Below are 18,998 nucleotides of genomic sequence, written 5' to 3'. Positions count from 1 at the left end.
CCTGGGTCTGGGTTTCAGCAGGCTAGCGGGTCAGGCTCAAATCAGGCAGGGCACTGAAGTCCCAAGCTGGGAAGGTAAGGAAAGCTGAGGCAGAAGTAGTCTTGACACATCAGCTGGCTGCCCCAAGCGGGTTTCTGTGATCCAATCCATCACAGAGAGCTACATAGTTATTATTTACAGAGCACCAGTAGATCTGAGCAAAATTCAGAATTTCCATCCCTTGGGAAATTCCAAAATTTAATTGTTTGTTTTTGTCTCAAATGGGGAACAAAAGTTGAAATACTGAATCTGAAGATTTTCGATTGAAATGAAACATTTTGACATTCATGGATCAAAAGGCTGAGTCTCTGTTTCTTGAACTGACCTGAAATACTTCATCTGATAGCTTGATGTGCCAGGGTCCCCTCTGAGTCACATTCCCTGAATGGCTACATCTCCCATGATGCACCATGCAGGTCGGCTACAGGAGAGTGTGTTTCATCATGAGAAATATAATTCTTCAGGGATTCCAGCCCATGGAGAAAATGGAGGCCTGAACTACAGATCCCATGAGGTAATGTGCCATAAAAACATACATGTAATGGGTTCATTGAGTTCAATGAGAGTTGCACTTGGCTAGAATTGGACCTTTGGATATGTATACATTTCCTCCCCCTGCCCAAAGTAAAGAGCGTTGGACCATCAAATTAGAAATTATGGGCCAAATTCTATGCTAATGTAAATGAGCACCATTTACACCAGCAGTGTATTTGGCCCATACAATATAAAAATAAAGGGCACATCTTCTTTGCCTGTATAGCTGTCACCACCTTAAACCGTTGAATTGAACAGGTTCCTACACTGATGCCATTTACTTTCCATTGTGTTCAGTTTGGGTGGTGAAATCTTATCAGTCCCTTTCACTTTCTGTTTAGAAGTCAGTTTTACTGTCCAATTCTGAACTATTATAGCTCAGTCTTATTGGGTTTGGGTTCACAACACTGAGTAGGGGAATATTTGGCTTAACTGGAACTGAAAAAAAAAAAGACTTATTAGGTTTTCTAAAATATGTTTAGAGAAACTATAAACTTTTGGCCTAACTATTTGGATTATATCTTCATTAACATTACATCTGTACATACAACCATCACCATCACCAACCAACAACCACAGATCCAGACCCAGGCTCACAGACCCAGGCTCTGAGACTCGCTGCCATGGGATTCTGCTTGCTGCGTAGACACACCCATGAGTGCTGTTTGCCTTGCAGCAATGTCACAAGAAATCCGGGTTTCAGAAGGGTAGCTGTGTTAATCTGTATCAGCAAAAACAACCAGGAGTCCTTGTGGCACCTTAGAGACTAACAAATTTATTTGGGCATAAGCTTTTGTGGGCTAAACCACACCACATTAGATGCACAGAGAGGAAAATACAGTAGGGAGATATAAATACACAGCATATGGAAAGATGGGTGTTGCCTTACCAAGTCGCAGGGGGAGGCGGGCAGTGCTAAAGAGCCAATTCAATTAAGGTGGAAGTGGGCTACTCTCAACAGTTGACAAGAAGGGAGGAAAAATCACTTTTGTAGTGCTAATGAGTTCAGTGTAATCAAGGTGGTCCATTTCAAACACTTGACAAGAAGGTGTGAGTATCAGCAGGGGGAAATTAGTTGTTGTAGTGACCTATCCACTCCCAGTCTTTATTCAGGCCTAATTTGATGGTGTCCAGGTTGCAAATTAATTCCAGTTCTGCAGTTTCTTATTGGAGTGTGTTTTGGAAGTTTTTTTTGAAGAATTGCCATTTTTAAGCCTGTTATTGAGTGTCCAGTGAGACTGAAGTGTTCCCCTACTGGGTTTTGAATGTTATAATTCTTGATGTCAGATTTGTGTCCATTTATTCTTTTGCATAGAGACTGTCCAGTTTGGCCAATGTACATGGCAGAGGGGCATTGCTGGCACATGATGGCATATATCACATTGGTAGATGTGCAGGTGAACGAGCCCCTAGTGGTGTGGCTCATATGGTTAGGTCTTATTATGATGTCCCCTGAATAGATATGCGGACAGAGTTGGCACCGGGGTTTGTTGCAGGGTTTGGTTCCTGCGTTAGTGATTTTGTTTGTGTGGGGTGTAGTTGCTGGTGGGTATTTGCTTCAGGTTGGAGGGCTGTCTGTAAGCGAGGACTAGCCTATCTCCCAAGATCTGTGAGAGTGAGTGATCGTCCTTCAAGATAGGTTGTAGATCCTTGATGCGCTGGAGAAGTTTTAGTTGGGGGCTGTAGGTGATTCTGTCACTTTCTTTGTTGGGCCTGTCCTGTAGTAGGTGACTTCTGGGTACCCTTCTAGCTCTGTCAATCTGTTTCTTCACTTCACCAGGTGAGTATTGTAGTTTTAAGAATGCTTGATAGAGATTCTCTGTGTGTTTCTTTTCTCTGAGGGATTGGAGCAAATGTGGTTGCATCTTAGAGCTTGTGATGTGTTCTGGATGAAAGTTGGAGGCATGTAGGTAATTACAGCGGTCAGTAGGTTTCCGGTATAGAGTGTTGTTTATGTAACCATCGCTTATTAGCACTGTAGTGTCTAGGAAGTGACTCTCTTGTGTGGACTGATCCAGGCTGAGGTTGATGGTGGGGTGAAAATTGTTGAAATCCTGGTGGAATTCTTCAAGGTCCTCCTTCCCATGGGTCCAGATGATGAAGATGTCATCAGTGTAGCGCAAGTAGAGTAGGGGCGTTGGGGACGAGAGCAGAGGAAGCTTTGCTCTAAGTCAGCCATCAAATCAATGCTCAGTCCCACTACCCACTAGCTTCTCTACACGAGAGCTGGGCAAGATTTTTTCAGCCAACAGTAAATTTGCCAAAAAACACCTTTTTCAGGGCATCCAACCTATCATCTAATAGTTTCAGGTGAAAAAAACCTGAAAAAAATGTTGGAAATGTCAAAACAATTCATGTTATTTGTAATTGAACCATTTCGACATTTCATTTTGAATTGCCATTCAACACCGTTCATTTGACCCAAATGAACTTTTCATTTTCTTGTTTTGTTGAGAAATTAAAAAACTGTAGTTTCCGTTTGAAGTACACAGAATTTATTGATTCGGTTACAGAACCAAAAAATCAAGGATTTGCTCGGGTCCACATACCTGATCCTATTGTGGATATAAGCCTAGCTTTCTAGAATTCTAGAAGGGGAATCCAGTGTTGGAGAACATTTAGATTTACTTTTCCGTGAAGCTTTGAGTGAATTAGGCATCCAAATTCCACTGGCTTTTAATGGGATTTGGGCACCTAACTCTCTTATTCTGCTTTGAAAAGCCAAACCTCACTGTCTTATCCTGCAGCCACATGCCAATCTCTCTGATTTAGCAGAATAACTTCCCGTATGATACCATCTAAGGGACTTATGAACACCTATCATCTGGGGCATAGACATGCAGGCTGTGGACTGAAGAATGCCTCTGCAGCACGTTCTTGGATGGCAGCAGAGGCTTGCTTAGGATTGATTAATTGCAGATTCCGGACACTCTCTGGATGCCTGAAGGTGAGGTTTGAATTCTGCTTGTATATCTATTGATTCTCCCCAGCCTTCTCCAGCTTCTGAAATCCAAATGGAACCCAACTTCAAAAGTTGTGCTGACTATGAGCACTCTCTCTCCTCCGCTTGTGAAACAGGGAGATTTGGCTAAGGTCAGTCTCGCAAGGAGTGCTGGAGCCAGAGGTGAAAGTAAGCCGGTACAGTCCACTACAGCGTACACAGCTGATACACAGCCGACCATACCAGCAGGGGGCAGCTTCCCCAGGCCAACAATTTAAAAGGGCCCCGGGCTGCCAGAGCCCCGCTGCGGGAGCCATGGGGTAGTGGCAGCCAAGAGCCCTGGGGCTCTGGCAACAATTTAAATAGCCCAGGGCTCCCGGCAGCGGCCAGAGCCCCTTGCCCTTTAAATCACTGCCAAAGCCTCAGGGCTCCTGGCTGCTGCTACCATTACCGTGGGCTCCGGTGCCAATTTAAAGGGCCTGGGGGTCCAGCTGCAGTAGCAACAAGAGGGAGCCCTGGCCCTTTAAATCACTGTCAGATCCCTGGGGCTCCCGGCCGCTGCTGCTATCCCAGGGCTCCTGCAGCAATTAAAAGAACCCAGGGAAGCTGGCCCCCAGGCTAGTGGCAGTGGCCAGGAGCCCTTGGGCTCCGGCGGTGATTTAAAGGGCTTGGGAATTTCAAGAGTCCATCCCCTGAGTACCCCCATACCTTGCTCAGGACCCCGTCCCTGCTTACCGGTAAGTCCCTTAAGTTACTTTCACTCCTGGATGGAGCACTTTCCTCCTGGGAAAGTATGCTCCTGGGACGATGCCTGAAGATGAATGAGGAAGATGTGGTAATCTAAAGGAAGGGAGGGAGTTGCAGATTGTCTTGGAGAGGTGCAAGTCATACAACAGTGAAGAACTATACAAGAATATTTTAACCTCTTCTGTGCCAGATCTCACTAATCTGTGCCTCTTAAACCAGTTTAGGAATACTTCTTAGGTTTCGTAAAAATTAATTTTTAAAACTATAATTAGAGATAATTTCATCTCAGATGGGGAAACAGATACAGGGTGGTGAAGTGACTTGCCTAAAGTCACACAAATCCAGCAGCGTTGGGAATAGAACCTATTAGACCTGTATACCAGTCTCCTATTTTAACCACTAAACAATTCTCCTTCCCTAATACAAACAGAATTATTTTCAAGACACTTAAAAAGTTTCATTGAAAATGGGAGATTTTTAACTATTACTCATTCCCTTTAACTGTCAGAAACTACAAACCAGCAGCCAGATGCTGGTGCCTGAGAGCCAGACAGCGAGGCTAACTAAACACAGAGCAAAAATAATTTAATCTAGTTTCACTTTCTAACAGGAATGAAGTAGAAATGGGAAACAAATGGTCTGTTAAAGAGAGTAGGAGTTTCCAATTGGTTCTATTTTAAGAATCCTGTCACAGGAAAAACACTGAAGAAAACTGTAATATTATCGAATCAGATTTATTGGGACACCGCAAGTACCAAGTCCAGCACACACAGGCAGGAATGAACATCCTGCTAAAACCCCAGGTCACAACAACAAAAAAACAACATACAAGACAACAATTTAATACATGATAAAGCTATAGCACCATCTATTCATGGAGGTGCTCTCTACATAAACATATTATTTAAAAATACAGGGTCAAATAAGTTCAATGCTACATTACTCCAGTTTGACACTTGTGTAACTCCATGGTTTCAATGAAGTCATGCTGGGGTAAAACTGAAGTAGCATAGTGGTGAATTAGGCTCTTGATTTTTATTTTGACATGGTGCTTTTAACAATAAGGCAATTGAATTCAACATGGCAACATGACCTGTGGCCTTTTACCATTATTATATGGTACATAAAGGTTATATGAATGATGTTACGCATGCGTGTGGTTTACTCACACAAAAAAAGGTAGCTGCCCAGGTAGGAAACTATTTGTGGCCATTGATTAGGGGGCATGTTCATTCAGATGATACTTCTGCTAATATTCAGTTCATCTAGATTTTAGAGATGGGTCCAGCCTCCCAGGACTGCATTCCAGGCTCTGGACTCTGGGGAAGTTCAGACTCAGCTCCAAACTTTGTAGATTGAGCCCATTCCTAATCATAGAAATATAAGACTGGAAGGGACCTCAAGTGATCACCTCTTGCAGCCCCCTGCACTGTGATGGGACCAGGGACACCTAGACCAGCCCTGACAGGTGTTTATCCAACCTGTTTTGAAAAACCTGTAATGATGGAGATTCCACAACCTCCCTCGGAAGCCTATTCCAGACCTTAACTACCCTTATAGTTAGAAAGATTTTCCTAATATCTAATCTAAAATCTTTCTTGCTGCAGATTAAACATGATTTCTTGCTCTACTTTCAGTAGACATGGAGAGCAATCTAGCACCATCCTCTTTATAACAGCCCTTAACATATTTGAAGACTGTTATTAGGTTTCTCCTTGGTCTTTTTTCCAAGACTAAATATGCCCAGGTTTTTTAACCTTTCCTCAGAAATCAGTTTTATCATTTTTGTTGCTTTCCTCTGGACTCTCCAATCTGTCATACCCACAACTGGACACAGTACTCCACCCGAGACCTCATCAGTGCTGAAGAGAGCAATTCCCTCTTGTGTCTTACATACAACACTCCTGTTAATACACCCCAGAATGATATTGGCCTTTTTTGCAACTGCAGCACATAGTTGACTCCTATTCAATTTGTGATCACTATAACCTTCAGATCTTTTTGGGCAGTACTACTCCTCAGTTATGCAGCCAGTTTTTTCCCATTCTGTAGCTATGCATTTGATTTTTATTTCTTACTTTGCACCTGTCTTTACTACATTTCACCTTGTTGATTTCAGATCATTTTCCAACATCATTTTGAATTCAAAATCCTGTCCCCCAAATTTCTAGCAACCATTCCCAGTTTGATGTCATCTTCAAATTATATAAGCATACTCTCCACTCCATGATTCAAGTCATTCATGAAAATACTAAATCATACCAGACGTCGGCCAGACTCTTGTGGGATCCCACTAGATATCAGTGGTTTGCTGTCAAACTATAACAACTCTGAGTACGGTCTTAAGAATGAATTGCGTGTGTGCACATGTGCACAGTATGTGTGTACTGTAATGTGAAGTCTCACCCTGTAGCCAACATCTTCTGTGACAACTGCTGTGTTGACGGTGCAGCCTGCCTGCCACAATGTTTCCTTGATGCTGCAGCCATAGAGGAACACGTTCTTCTTCTGGGAGTGGCCATGATAGTCGCAGAATACCTGGAGATCAGAAAAAGGAACAACATTGACCATAAAACAGGAAGGATTCTAGCCCTTTAAATGGCAATGTGCAACAGTAGTGGGTTGACCAATTGCTAAAAAAACACCCATTTTTCAGAACTTCTCAGAGGCTCTCAGGCTATGGGGCCTGCCTATAATGAACGCCAAACCCTGTTAATCAATTGTGATCAGACCTCCCAGGCTTTACCAGTCCACCTGATCCTGGAGGATTCAGAGAAGAGAGGGAGGTTTTGTTGCTCTGTTTGAAACACAAAGAACTGTGTCCCACCCACTGCCATCCATGGCAGTTCAGGATCCTATATGCATCTTATGATTCAATCGAAGGGAAGTTTGTCAAATTCCTTTTACTTCTAAACTTCAGTATTATCTTCTTGAGATCTAAAACCTGCACCCTACCAGGCAATCAATCTTCATCTCTTTAAGTTTGAAATCTGTACTATATAATTTGCAGAAAAACATATCCATGCTATTAAACTAGTAGTTATTGCATATTGTTATGACATTGTATATATCCCCCTAAAGCAAAGCACAATACGTGACCTATTTTACATAGTCTAATCAATCAATCTAATCCATCTCTTTAGCATCAGTCTTCGGGTAGCTAGGCGTTAAGCATATTCCCACTTTCAGTGGAATTTTAGATTGCCTTTATAAGCACATATCAAGTCCTCTACAAATGAAAATCAGGGTTTATTGACCTACGAAGTAAATATTGACCCAGGCCTTGCAGAATAATCAATCTTGATGCTTGGCGAGATATGCATTACTGTTATACATATTCTCCATGTCTTCATCAGAAATACTGGAAAATCCAGTGAGGAAAGGAATTTCAAAAGAAGAGCAATTGTTCTTTTTAAGCCAACATTCTAAATTGTCAGAAGAAGATAGCGGTCCAGCAAAGTTTTATTCACTTTTGATAAGCCAACTGGAAGGCAAAGAGGAGCATCCAGATACCACTAGAAGAGAAACTTTAGAATAGACAGGCAGACAGACAGAAGCAGGAAGATGGAGGAAGAAATAAGCAGTGGATGCAATCACAGTGAGTGATGTTTTGCCATTGACTTCAAGGGGCCAAAATTTCACCCAGTATATTTATCTACCTGATCATTTATTTACCTTTGGCCCTTTAGAGACAATTAAATTTTACTGAATTTAACTGCAGCCATTCAGAATGCAATTATTTGCACATGAGGTTCTGTCAGCTATGCTAGCCAGTTCAGCTTCAATTTCCCACATCTGCTTCTCTCATGAGCACCTCCGTACTTCCTCCCATGCATGATTAAAAACTCCACATCAAACTTCTTAAACTCACCACCTCATCCTCTTTCAATCTCTACTTAACACCAAATTCTGCCATAAAGCTTATAGGTTGCTACCTCCGGCACTGATTAGTTAAGCAGCAAGCTGCAACTTCTGATTTCCAGGTAAACTATTTACCTAACTCTCACCAACATCGTTGTTTCATCCAATTGCTGCCTCCTGTTTAACACCTAGATTGTAAGCTCTCTGGGGCAGACTGTCTTTGTTACATGTCTGTACAGCACCTATCTTAATAGGGCCGCCATCCTTGATTAGGATTGCTTGGCTCTACTGGAATGGATTATTACTATTATTATTATTGGTTGGTTCTGTTTCATAACATGTCTGTCTGAGGGGCAAGGGGGTAGATTTTTCCAGTGCAAGTTCCCAGTGTGGACAAGCCCTAAAAAAGTAGGCATGTCCTGGACAAAGGGTGACCAGACAGCAAGTGTGAAAAATCAGGACAAGGGGTGGAGGGTAACAGGAGCCTATATAAGAAAAAGACCCCAAAATCGGTACTGTCCGAATAAAATTGGGACATCTGGTCACCCTACCTGGACATGTGAATCTAGAAGCATATTCTCAGATCCATAATGAAATAGCAATAGTGCTGACACCTGGTGCACACAGGTACAATAGCAGGGAATTAAGTAAAAGGATCATTCCCCCAGTTTATAATGCGGATAATGCATGGAACAACCGAGCTCACTACTATCAGGGTGGAAGTAGTTGTGTGCCTACTGTTATGTCTCAACACAGGTATGTTTTCAGCCAGTGAGGAGCCAGGATTTAACAATATGGCAAAGACAAAATGTTAATACCTACCCCCCATTAGAGTTTTATGCAGCTTTCCCTGCTATGTCAACCAAACTCACACCACCCAGTAGTGCTGCTGATCCCATCACCCTCAACCAGACCTCCAATACTTCCTTCTTCCAGCATCCAGCACTAGACAACTTTGTTACTATTTCTCATAAAGTGGTGTCCAGGGGACCGAGTCATTACTAAATTCCATTGTACTAAACTATAGGGAGACATGGAACTACTCATATGTTTAAGGGCTTTGCTGCATCAGGGCCAGAGTATTCAGCACCATGCAGCCTACAAAGAGCAGGCAATGAGGATACAAATAAAGCATGCAGTATTTACACACAGTATGACTGGGATTTTCAAAGGAGCCTAGTTCAGTAGGAGTTGGGGACCTAATTCTCATAGGCCCCTGAATGGGGGCCCTCCCCCTAGCAGTCTGGTGCAGCACTTGCTATTGCATCTCTGCCTCAGTTTCTGAGAGAGGGGATTTTAATAAGTCCAGTGAGGCTTGTATATTGAACAGCATCCCTTCAGGGGTCTAGTCTACTCTACTCCAAAGGCAGAACGTCACACAAAGAGTCCGTATCTCTCTGTAACTGGACGGAGAAGTGGCTGAGTCAGCCTTAGTGTGTCAACCCCAGTTATGCCCAAGGTCCCTTACCAGCGAGGCCTTCATGAGCCAGGATGCTCTTCTGGAGCCAGGGACTTCTTGTGACTAGCTGGAGAAGGTTCTCTCCTCTTGGGCCAAAGTCCCCACAGAGACCAAATCATGACAATCCTTCCTCAGGACAGCATATCATTCCTGTTATTCCTAAGGCTTCTGCTGTTGCCTGGTGAATTCTTTCCTGGGAGCCTGGATTCTCTGAGACTCAGCATTCATAGTCCCTGCCTTCTGGAAATGCTCCTACCCGGGAGCATTCTTCCTTGGTTTCTTTTGCTGGTGAACCCTTCACCACCTTCCCCCTGAGAAGCCTTTACCATAGGAACCTTCTTTTCCTACATCTTGGGAATTATTCTCTCCCCTAGCAGTCTCTTTTCCCCTAGAAGACACCCCAGGATCAGCTTCCTTTTATCTTGGCCAGGTGCTTCCCTGCCTAATTAACTGCCTCTCAGTAACCCAATGAGTTGACCAATCCCAGGTGAACCTGGAATTGCCTTATTCTCCCTTGTGAAGCCTGTCAGAGGTAGGCCCCTGGCCCTGTCAAAGGGCCAGCTATCCTCTGACAGCCCCTTAAAATAGCCCAGCCTTGCACACATTGGGGGTGGTGGGTTAATATGTAAATATGCATGAACCACACCCAGCTGCCCTCAACCAGCCCCTAATTATCTGGCTTATTAAATGTAATGTCCCGGGTAACAACTTACATGGGTGGTCTGTTAGCCAAAGCTTGCTCATGTCCTGTCCATTCCCTGATTCTGCTGCCTACAGAATTTCATTGCTTGCACCTACGCTCGCCTGTCCTCAGAGTGTTGTGCCCTCATTCCTGACACATGGAGATCAGCTTGTTTCCCAGTAGTGAGTCCACTGCATTATTTACACCATTCTCACTAGATGATGAAGGCAAGGGGAGGACTGTGGGCACTGTGAAATCAGATGCAGATCCACAAACAGCAGCATTTCCAATTAAACAAACCCAGTTTTGCACAGACCCTGGACACACAGCCCGCTCAGATTGCTCACATGTTTTGCAGAGCTATATGTAACCCATGCACTGTGAAGTAACTCCATCTGCAATGTTTTCAATTACCCTAAAATGGCCCTATCCAAATGGCTGCATTTACTACTTCCTTTAATAACAGAGACACTTTTCCAGCTAGTTTTTCATCTAAGCTATCAGCGACATTCAGTCATAGCTTAGGTTAACCACAGGTACTATGTGGAATTTATTCCTATGAATATTAAAGAGGATTTTATAGTTTCCATCCTATTTTGAGGCAGAACTCCAAGCTCAATTGGATATCAATTACCTGCATATTACTAACGTGCAAAAGGTACGTACATTATCTGCTTAAAATATTATTTTACATATTAGAAAGCACTGAGGGATATGGAGCTAGTCAGACAAAAACATTGCCTGAGTGGTGCTAGCCCTATAATTTTGCTTCTAGAGAATCCCACAGATGAATCCTAATTGGTAGGGCTGAAATGGGCCTGCTAGGTGATCCACTCCCACCCACCTGCATCAGTGCAAGATTATCATCTACACTGATTGCTGTGGGACTGTCTGCAGTATCTGCCCACGGAGCCTTATCCCCTTCTGTTGCCATTAGCTTCCAATGGCAGCAGGGTCAGTATCACTGTAGCTATTTATGGGCAGTTCCATTTGAAAGTTGTACAGAAGGCACTGAAAACTTATTTTCATTTTGATTAAACTCACTTCGTCCTGTGATTTCAACGGGTTTTTTTCCCGCCTATGTTCCTGTGACTTTACAACATTTTCCTATCAGCCCCTGATGGTTCCACCTTTTCTAGCACAGGGGTGTCCTTCTTGGTTCAGCCAACATAGAAGCCAGGTGCTGGACTCTGTAGCCTGATAGCAGAGCTCTCACTGAGGCATCTAAGAGTGGACAGAGAATGAACCTGGAATTATGAGGCAACCAGCCTCTGCTCTAGCTAGAACAGTGTAACTCATGCTACACAATCAGACTCCAAAACGTGTCATCCTTCTCACCCCCCAAGGAATTATTCAAATCCAAGGTAAGAATTGGCAGCACACTCACTTTTGCCAACTCTCACACTTTTATCACAAGTCTCACTATATTTTTATTATGACACTGGCTGCCAGAGTCAAGCTATTCCCTGCAACTCTCAGCTTTCATTAAAAAAAGAGAGAGAAAAAGAAAAGTTTCTAGCCCTCGTGGCCCCACAGAAAATCTTGAAAATGTGACACCTGAGGCAAATAAAAAGGCAACTCCTAAATATTATCATGGCTGGGGGAGCCTGACTCATCGCACTTGGGTTGGCAATACTCAATCAATTTCAGGCAGAGCCCAGTGGCTTCAAAGAATGATAAAGGCTCAGATTGTGGCTTTAAGACATTTGGTGGTAGGAGCCATGAAGCAGCAGAGCTAGAAGGAGAGGGAAGAATTATGTCTTACTCCTCCATAATTCCTTCTGAGGCTCAGAAAGGAGCCAAAGCACTGCAGTATCTCTGCCTCCTGCCAACCCTTTCTCACAGCCCTACCTTCATCCAGCCCGCCCACCCTGGGCACTCTCCCATTCAGGTCTCTGGCAGTAGGCTCATAGGGAGAGTCAGGTGACAGCACAGTACAGCTGGGCAGAATACAGAAACCAAGTTTCACAGATGGCTTTTTTCAAAAAGGGCCAATTCTTTGTTGTTCTTCAAAACTTTTCCACAGGGAAAACTTATCCAATTTTTTGGTAAACATTTTCAAAGGTTGGAATTTTCAAAGTATTTTTTTTCTATCTCCCAAGTTTTGGTTTTGATGTTGAAACCCCCCTGCCCTGTGATTAAAAGACCAATGAAAATTGTCAATTTTTTTAGAGGAAAATTAAAACCAAAAATGTTAAATAAGCAATTTTGTCAAAAAATGAAAAATATCGAGAAAATCAAAAAGATACAAGGTGGGTGAGGTAATAGCTTTTATTGGATCGATTTCTGCTGGGGGAAGGGACAAGCTTTTGAACACCATGGAGCATTTCTTCAGGTCTGGGGAAGGTAACCAGAGTGTGCGAGCTAAATACAAGTTGGGACAGATTGTTAGGCAAAAGGGGTTCAGATATGCTGTAGGAAAACACTTAAAATAAAGTGGGCTACTGAGGGTTTACCAGCAGCAGAGTGTATCACAAATTGTTGTAATGAGCCATAAAACCAGTGTTTCTCTTTAGTCTATGGTTTTTAGTGTCTAGCATTATTAAGTTCCCAAATTCATCTTTTGAAGGTGTGCAGATTCCTTAGAAGAGAAGAACTGAGCAGTCAGATATAGAGCAATTGCTTTGTAAAAAGTGTTCATCCAATCTGTCCCAACTTGTATTTAGCTCTGACGCTCTGGTTTCCTTCCCCAGACCTGAAGAGGAGCTCTGTGAAGCTTGTCCCTTCCACCGACAGAAGTTGGTCCAATAAAATATATTAACTAGCCTACCTTCTCTCTCCTCTATCCTGGGACCAACATGGCTACGCTGACACTGCAAACAACAAGAGAAAATCAAAAACATTTTCACAAAAAGATCATTTTTCATTTATATATTTGAATAATGTTGAGTAGCTCTATAGCAGAGCTTGTCCAGGGCAGTGTGAGGTCTTGCACAGGGTACGCTGAGACAATGATGCTGTGATGCCAGAGTGGTGTTTACTGCTCAGACTCCAGTGCCATTTGTTATTATTTCTAAGCCCCAGCTGAGACCAGAACCACATCAGACCAACACACAGTAAGAGACAATCCCTGCCCTGAGATGCTTACCATCTAAAGAGCCAAGACAGGCACAGAGCAGGAGAAAGGAAGTACTATTATCTCCAGAGAGATTACGGGCCAGATTTTTAAAGGTCTTTAAGCCCTAACTCCCATTGAAAACACTAGGAGTTAGGTGCCGATATATTTTAAAAATCTGGCCCTGTATGACTTGTCAAGGTCACACACTGTTTTTGTAGCAGAGATAGGAACTGAACTCGAGTGCTACTCTTCTACTTGAGCCATAAAAGCATCCTTCCTCTGAAACGACACATGGTGAGTGTTGAGCCTGTGGGCTCTTGGAGGCTAACGTGAGGAGTCAGGGCCTGCCCTAGAAGGAGCCCATCCGACCTTGTCACAACAGTATAGATGAAGGGGCTGGTTTAGTAGTGTGAGTCCCAGGTTTTTGGTTGAACCCCCTCTGGAGTTGACTCAATCCTAAATCAAATTAGTAAGAGGTCTTTCACATGAGACTTAAATGCCAACATCCTATCCCCACTGCATGGACATTAAAATCCAGAGGGACTTTTCCTTAGAGATGGCGTTTGCCTTGGCTTCCTTGTTACACATTTGTCCTTCCATCTGTTTGCCAATCTCCTCTTGAGAAGAGGTTGCATTCCAATGGGACTTGTGTGTTTATAGGTTCTGAAGTGCTTTGAGATTCTTTGTGACTGAAGGTTCTAATCACTTAAAATATAAAATACTGTAGTAAATTCATGCCCAGCTTGGATGCAACAGCTGTCCGAATACAAGGGGCTACTCGAACTTCACAGTGACAGAATGGATACAGTGCAGATCCTGTTGCTTCAAAACCACAGGACCATGCCACCGAGCTAACGTTAAATCTCCCATTGCTGTTAGCAATAGATGGCTTTTGACACACAGCTGAGTTATTCTAATTCCACACAGTAGAGGGCAGAGAAGACACACATCTGGCTGTTCTTTATTCTAATGCGATTCTCCTAGCTGAAGAAGGAAAAGAAAGACGCAGTTGCATACTGTTTTCTACTGGAAAAGCAGTTGCCAATTAAACTGGCCTGGTCTGAAAGGCTATTAGCTTTAAAGCTTTGTCCCTTTCTCCTTCAAGATGTCATGCCCTGCTTTGAAGAAACTGCTCACAGATCACCAGCATAAATGAGACCAAATCGCTCCATAGAAATCATTTGGCTATCAGCTAACTTGAATCCATAGCTTACTTTCAGAGCAAGGAAAGGTATTTTTGAATGTATGTAAACTAAAATCAATGTGCTCTTCAAAGACAGAGAAAAATCAGTTTATCAACAGCCTGTCATACTTCAGGCCGAGAGCAAGAGAGAAGATGAAATCAATAGCCTCTCCTAACTCAAGAATACTAACAGCTTGCAGTGCATATGGGCACAACCTCAGGATCCAGATACCACATTGATGGGCAAGGGATAAAAACACAGATTAAAGAGAAGAAGAAAGGATAGATAGATAAAAATATATTTGAATAAGATTGGGAATGATAACGAAAAGTAGATTAGATTAGATTAGGATAGCTCATGCAACGCCACACCACCGAAAATGATTACGAGCTAACTCAAAAGTGAGCTTCTAGGGCCTGGGTGTCCTTCAAGTCTCCCAGGTTTCAATGTCTCCAGCTGCTGAGCTCCAGCACTCTGGCCTATATTGGAAAGCCAGGGAGTTTCATTGTCAGGATGACTGCAGACTTTTTCATCTCTACCTGCTGTTAGACTGTGAGTCTCCTCCGTTGGACACCATTCATGAAGCACAAGGGAAATCTTCCATCCTGCAACTCTCCCTGCCCATCAGGTTGTTTGTGCCTATCCATCAGGCTCTTGCAGCCTGAAGATCATTCTGGAATTTGCATTAGATCTGTTTGGTAATATTTGAACCATTTTGCACTTTTTCCTCCAGGTCTTGGACCCATCTTCACATTTTTCTGGTCAGTGACCCTGGGCAGAGTGAAAACTCCCAGATACACAGAGGACCAGAATCCTTTTGAGTTTTTTGCCACCTGCAGAAAAGGAATTCTTTTCTTCTCAAAAGCAAAAACACAATTTTTCACCAAAATAGCTTGACTGACAAATGAGCAGAAAAGGAATTCCACAGTGCAAAATAATTAGACTATTCCCAGAGGACAAGGGATCCATCAATCGGATTTGAGGCTCTGGTGATTGGAGTATTAAGCTTTAAAAAAATCAATGCAAAATCCTTACGTATGAACTAGCTTGAGTACCTCAACCACAGGAGAGGAGGAACCAGGGACGAGCTGGGCAAAATTTTTTGGACTAACCTTTTTAAACTAAATCTGAAATAATACAAATGTGTTGACATTTTCTAAGCAAAATGTTTAGATTTTTCAGTTTGAAACACCTTTTTGTTTCAAATTTTACTGCAGTTTTTTTTAAATAGGTTAAAAAACTGAAACATTTTGTTTGACCCACGATAAAAAAGTTAAGTTCAGCTACTGATCTGAAAAATCAATCATTAGCACATCTCTACCAGGGACTTTAGAAAATCAAGCACTTACACTAGGGAAGTGTTTCCCAAGCTTGGGACTCTGCTTGTGTAGGGAAAAGCCCTGGTGGACCGGGCCAGTTTGTTTACCTGCTGAGTTCGCAGGCCTGGCCGATTGCGACTCCCACTGGTCGCGGTTCGCTGCTCCAGGCCAATGGGAGCTGCTGGAAGCAGCAGCCAGTATGTCCCTCAGCCCACACCACTTCCAGCAGCTCCCATTGGCCTGGAGCAACAAACTGCGGCCAGTGGGATCCGCGATCAGCCGGACCTGTGGACACGGCAGGCAAACAAACCAGCCCTGCCTGCCAGGGGCTTTCCCTACACAAGTAGTGTCCCAAGTTTGGGAAACACTACACTAGGGCATCCTATTCACTGTCATGCCAAAATGCACCTGTAGTTACCATGATTGCATATTCAAATACCCAGTTAGATGATTAACCAGAGACACACATGTGCAGTGCAATTGTGGGGATTGTGTGTTTTCAGCTTGCAAAGTCATGAACTATACTCCTCCATAAAGTCATCACAAGGGAGTTTCTCCACTCATCTACAGAGCTCTTTGTAGAGATAAGGCTTGGGAAGAGCTGCTTAAGTCTCTGGTTAACAGATGAGTTTTGAGCTAACGATACCCTTCCAGAGTCCCAAAGCTACTGGCTGGTTGTTAACTATGAAACATCCTGCTCCCATTGAAGTGAATGGCAAAAATGATCCTTGACTTCAGTGGGAGCAGGATGAGCCATTTGGCCCTGATTTAGCCAGGGCCGGCTCTACAGTTTTCGCCGCCCCAAGCAGCGTACTGAATTGCTGCCGCGGGCTGCGGGGACAGTCTGTGTGCCCTTAGGGTGGCAGGTGTGTTTCCGAATCGGCGGCAATTCGGTGGCTGCTTCTATGTTTAGCTGAAGCCGCCCCGGACAGCTAAACATAGAAGCTGCTGCCAAATTGCTCTCACCGCAGAAACGCGCCTGCCGCCCTAAGGGCATACGGACTGGCCCCGCCGCCTGTGGCGGCAATTCTGTGCGCTGCTTAGGGGCAAAACAACAGGGTCTGCCGCCCCTTGCAGAATACCGCCCCAAGCACCAGCTTGGAATGCTGGTGTCTGGAGCTAGCCCTGGAGTCAGAAAAGCACGGAAACCAATGGGACTTAAACTTGTGCATAAAATTATACACATGAAAAAATGATGTGTTGAAACAGGGACTAAATCAGATGAGGTATGTAAAAGATGACAGCGTGGCTGACGACACTGACTGGGCTGAATATCCAGTATCACACTAGGCAGGTGGAAGATGACGTAGTGGCCCATTCCACGACTTTCTTACTCTGTGAGCAACATTTAGTATTCAGCTGTTTCTCAGCTGCCTTTCAGATGGTCCCAGCTGGAAACCAGAGCATGCTGCCATACTTATGGCTAATTAGTGTTTATTTATATTTTTAAACAAGCCTTCCACTTGTCATATGTTCACATAAATCTTTTCCTTTTCCACTAGGGGCTGTTGGAGCACAAGCCGAAATCCTTGGTTTACTCATCACAAGCCCAATCTGAATGCCAGTCTGGTGGAGGTTTCTTCTCCACTCCTTGCTGTGTTTCATGCTGAGGGCTTTCAGCCAACGGGGAGAAGAGGAGACTTCCTTCCCAAGACAGAGAAGCACAGAAGTTCATTCCCTTTTGGAGCTGGTTACTGTGCTGCCATGAGATCTTTGCAAACTCTCTCCTCACTCCACCAGAAATGGTCTGCAGATAATACTTTGCACCGATCTAGCACTTTTATCTGAAGACTCAAAGAGCTTTATGAAAAGTGGGCATTATAATCCCCATTTTACAAAAGAGAACACTTTGCCCAGAGGAGCGAGGTTATTTGCCCAACATCACTCAGAGAACCAGTTGCATGCTCAGAAATCAGATCAAGATCTCCTGACTTGCAGTCCCCTGCTTTAAATACTGCACTAAGATGCCTGTCTCCACAGCAAACACTGCAGGAACCCTCTAAAATACTTAGGGGATCCCAAGCTGGTACAAAGTGGCATCCTGTCATCAGGAAATTTGTTACTTCAGTGCTCTGCTATCCCAGATAGCATGGATTTTGGGGACAGAACTTCCAGAAACTACATCCCAACTTCAGCTCTCCTAACCTTAATTCCCCCTCCCGCCCCCAAGCCAGTCTGCTCTCCAGACTGGGCAAGGGCATCAGAACATAGGATTGTTGGTTAGAAGGGCTGATAAGCAGTAAAATATCCCACTGAAGTGATGGTCTCCAAGCTCTTCCCCACTTCCCGAGTAATGCAGCACTGGAATGTTTTCAGATCTTCCCAGACCCCTTCTCTCTCCTGAACTGTGTAGCACAGGAGTCTTTTGGGAAGTCTCAACAAATGAGGAGTGCAGGGGTATTAATACAAAGGAAGACAGAAATGACTCACCAGTGGAGCCCGTCCAACATTGCACAGGTAGTAGAGGAGGCCTTTTGTGTGGTAAATGGTTGGATGGAGCTGGCAGCTGGGAGCCAGCCACTGTCTATTCAGGTCATCCCCACTCAAGGAGCACCGGTGGCTGGAATTACAGAACAAAAACACACCCCAATTAAACTAACAAAACAACTCCGTGGTTTCAAAATGTCTGCTGTTTCTGGATAGTCCCTGTACTAGCACAGGCTTGGCTTGTGAGACTAATTCACAGATATATATCTAGATTTCAGAGATGGGCCTGAATGAACTAAAACTCCACAGAAGCTTATTTTAGAGGGTTCTGCAAAGTATTAATTATCAATTTCATTTCCCTACAGGGCCTGCTCAGTTAGATTCTAGGTAACCAATGCAGTTTTGATTTACACACGCACTCATATTAAACAGGACTAAGACTCTTATTTTAAACTCTCTAAAAAATTGCTAAAGTCTGATGTCACATATAGAATCCATCATGGTTTGTGTAGGTATAAATGGTGGATTTTCCAAAGCCAACATGGGGCATAGGAATGCCCAAACATCAGTCATTATGATTGGAACTGGAAAATTAGTCAGGCCCTGTTGAAAATCTATAGGCACCTGCATAAGATGAGCAGAATATCTCATGCCTGGTTTCTCCAGTCATGAGAAATGCAGCCATCTCAAACACATATCAAGAACCAATAAGATCTTTATGCTATGCAGCACTGTTATAAAAAACAA

At 43.6% G+C, this 18,998-nt stretch overlaps 1 protein-coding gene across 1 annotated transcript in view; it reads right to left on the bottom strand.

Annotated features, from left to right (window-relative positions):
• AGBL1 (ATP/GTP binding protein like 1) overlaps positions 1 to 18,998 on the bottom strand; it is a 386,927-nt gene that overhangs the window by 168,994 nt on the left and 198,935 nt on the right. Inside the window, exons 19-20 of the mRNA XM_030579006.1 lie at positions 18,255 to 18,384; positions 6,668 to 6,799 (exon numbers count right to left, since the gene is read on the bottom strand). Coding sequence (XP_030434866.1) covers positions 6,668 to 6,799; positions 18,255 to 18,384 — 262 coding nt within the window. The remainder of the gene's footprint in view (positions 1 to 6,667; positions 6,800 to 18,254; positions 18,385 to 18,998) is intronic.

The sequence above is a fragment of the Gopherus evgoodei genome, chromosome 10, assembly GCF_007399415.2.
Source record: "Gopherus evgoodei ecotype Sinaloan lineage chromosome 10, rGopEvg1_v1.p, whole genome shotgun sequence".
NCBI classification, from domain to species: domain Eukaryota; kingdom Metazoa; phylum Chordata; order Testudines; family Testudinidae; genus Gopherus; species Gopherus evgoodei.
Note: the sequence above shows the minus strand (reverse complement) of the source record. Positions and strands in the feature narration are given on the sequence as shown.